The following is a 2,212-nucleotide window of genomic DNA, read 5'->3' as shown; positions in this document are numbered from 1 at the left end:
TTGACTTAGTAGCAACATTAACTGATTTTGATCACACTGAAATGAAGGCAATAGGTCTGTGCTGCTGTGAAATTAAAGGTGATTCAGAAATAGGGTGCTTATTTATTGCTCTGTTAGGATAAACCCCAAAAATGACTTTTTAGAAACCAGTGCTGTCTCCTGCAACCCCAGCCAGACTCTGGGCTGCTCTGGGGAACTCAGGACAAGGCAGCCTCCAGCTCCCTTCACAGTGATTCTGGATTGTCTGTTTCTGGGAGTGCCAGCCTCTGGGCACGCCTACATCATCTTGTAGATGATGTCAATGGTGGACTTGTAGTTGACCAGGAACAGACGGACCTTCTCCAGGCACTCCTCCTCCATCACGTTCTGTCCCTTGGAGAGCACGGACTTGTAGCGCCCAGCATACAGCGCTGCCTGGAAGATCTGTAAGATCCAGCTGTGGTACTTCTTGAGCACCATCTTGTAGGCCTTGGTGGTGTTGAGGTGGATGAGGTTGGGGTGGCTAGCATCCTGCTCCCTGTTGCAGATGCTTTGCAGGAAGACCTGAATGAAGCAGAGGCCCCTTTTCAGCCACATCAGCGCCAGTGTGGCCCCCACTTTGAGCCACTCTGCTCCATACATTTCCTTCTCTGCCTCCAGGATGTTCTGCAGGGTCCAGAACTTGGCCGGGTCCATGTTGTATACAGCTTTGATTTTTGTGATGTTACCACTTATGTCTGCCTTGATGGGCATAAACACTGGGGACCCAAGGCAATCGAAGAAGAGTGGCAGGTGGGACACCGCCTCCAGGAAGGGCCTGGTCTCCATCTGCTTGTCCTCAGGCAGCAGCTTCAGCAGGTGCTTGGTCAGCAGTGCCATTTTGGGGTTGAGGCTACGGTGATGCCCCAGTCAGTGCTGCGGGTGTCCACGCCGCCCCCTGGCCACTGCCATCCATGCCTGGGCCATCACTGCCACTGGTACCAGGGCCGTCACTGCTGCCTGCCACCAACTCCGGGGATGCCAACATTGCCACTTGCCCTTTCTTTATTTTTAAAAGACTACACACACACGACCAGCCCCCAGCATCTCCCCGGCCTGGGCTAGAGGCCACCAGGCAGTTTGAAGTCCAGCCACAGGCCCATCCAAGTGGGGCCCCCTCATGGTGACTGGTCGGTAGTCTGGACGTGGTGGCCATAGGCTATTATTAGTATAGATTTCAAGGATAGGACTCTATTATGTCTAGCACAAAGTATGTATTTTCAATATTTAAAGTGAATTTTAATTACATGTTATTATAGTGTTACTGTAAATAATTTATACCATTTAGAAGAATATAAAGTAAAAATAAAAGTCCCTCCTTCAGTTAAGTTTACCTTCCAGATTTTATGTGCATATACAAATATCCTATCTAATAATAGACAAACATGGTAATTGACCATACCTTCGCTATGCCTCCCATTGGCTAATCAGCGCGATATAAAAATTAACTGCCAACAAAGATGGTGGCTATTTTGCATACTGCAGGCAGGGTGGGACAGCGCCATCCCGCCTGCCCTGCTGCCATTCTGGCCTGCTATCTGCGACCCGGGGCAGCGGGTGTTCCATGTGCGACCCGACCCAGGGCAGCCAGGCGGGGCAGCAGCGATCCGCCGGCCCGCCCGGCTGCTGTCCGGGCGTCCCGTGTGTGACCTGACCTGGGGAGGCCGGGGGCGGGGGGGCTGCAGCGATCGGCCGGCACCCCCCCATCCCCCGGCATCCCGTGTGTGACCCGACCCAGGGTGGCGGGCCGGAACAGCATGGCTCCTCTGTCACCCCAGCTTCCTCATCACAGCTCTCTTGGGAGCCTAAGCCTTTAGTTGGACATCCCCCAAGGGCTCCCTGGCTGCCAGAAGGATGTCTGACTGCAAGCTTAGGCCTGCTTCCCCGGGGAGTGGGCCTAAGACGACAGGTGGACATACCCCAAGGTCCTGGACTGCAAATGGGCACAGGCCGGGCTGAGGGACCCCCCCCCCCCCCCGACCGAGTGCACAAATTTTTGTGCACCGGGCCTCTAGTATATCAATAAGTATAAATGTGTATATATGTTTTAAATAAATGAAATCCTATGATAATAATACTTAACAACTTGCATTTTATTGTTGAGAATATTGTAGATGTCCTCCTTTCCTCCCCTACCCCCATCTCCCTCCTCCATCCGGTCCCCACTCTCCCCCATATCTTGGCTATTGTGAAT

General features: G+C 52.7%; 1 protein-coding gene across 1 annotated transcript; it reads right to left on the bottom strand.

Annotated features, from left to right (window-relative positions):
• Window positions 1-276: 276 nt before the first annotated feature.
• LOC308515373 (glycolipid transfer protein-like) lies at window positions 277-858 on the bottom strand (the record flags this gene model as incomplete). Its single annotated transcript, XM_081085992.1, has 1 exon — window positions 277-858. The coding sequence occupies one exon, from the start codon at window positions 856-858 to the stop codon at window positions 277-279; it is 582 nt and encodes a 193-aa protein (XP_080942118.1).
• Between the last annotated feature and the right edge of the window lie 1,354 nt (window positions 859-2,212).

Source organism: Myotis nattereri (assembly GCF_964212035.1).
Source record: "Myotis nattereri genome assembly, chromosome: 3".
In the NCBI taxonomy this organism is placed as follows: Eukaryota; Metazoa; Chordata; class Mammalia; order Chiroptera; family Vespertilionidae; genus Myotis; species Myotis nattereri.
The sequence above is the reverse complement of the archived record's forward strand: the minus strand, read 5'-3'. Positions and strand labels throughout refer to the sequence as shown.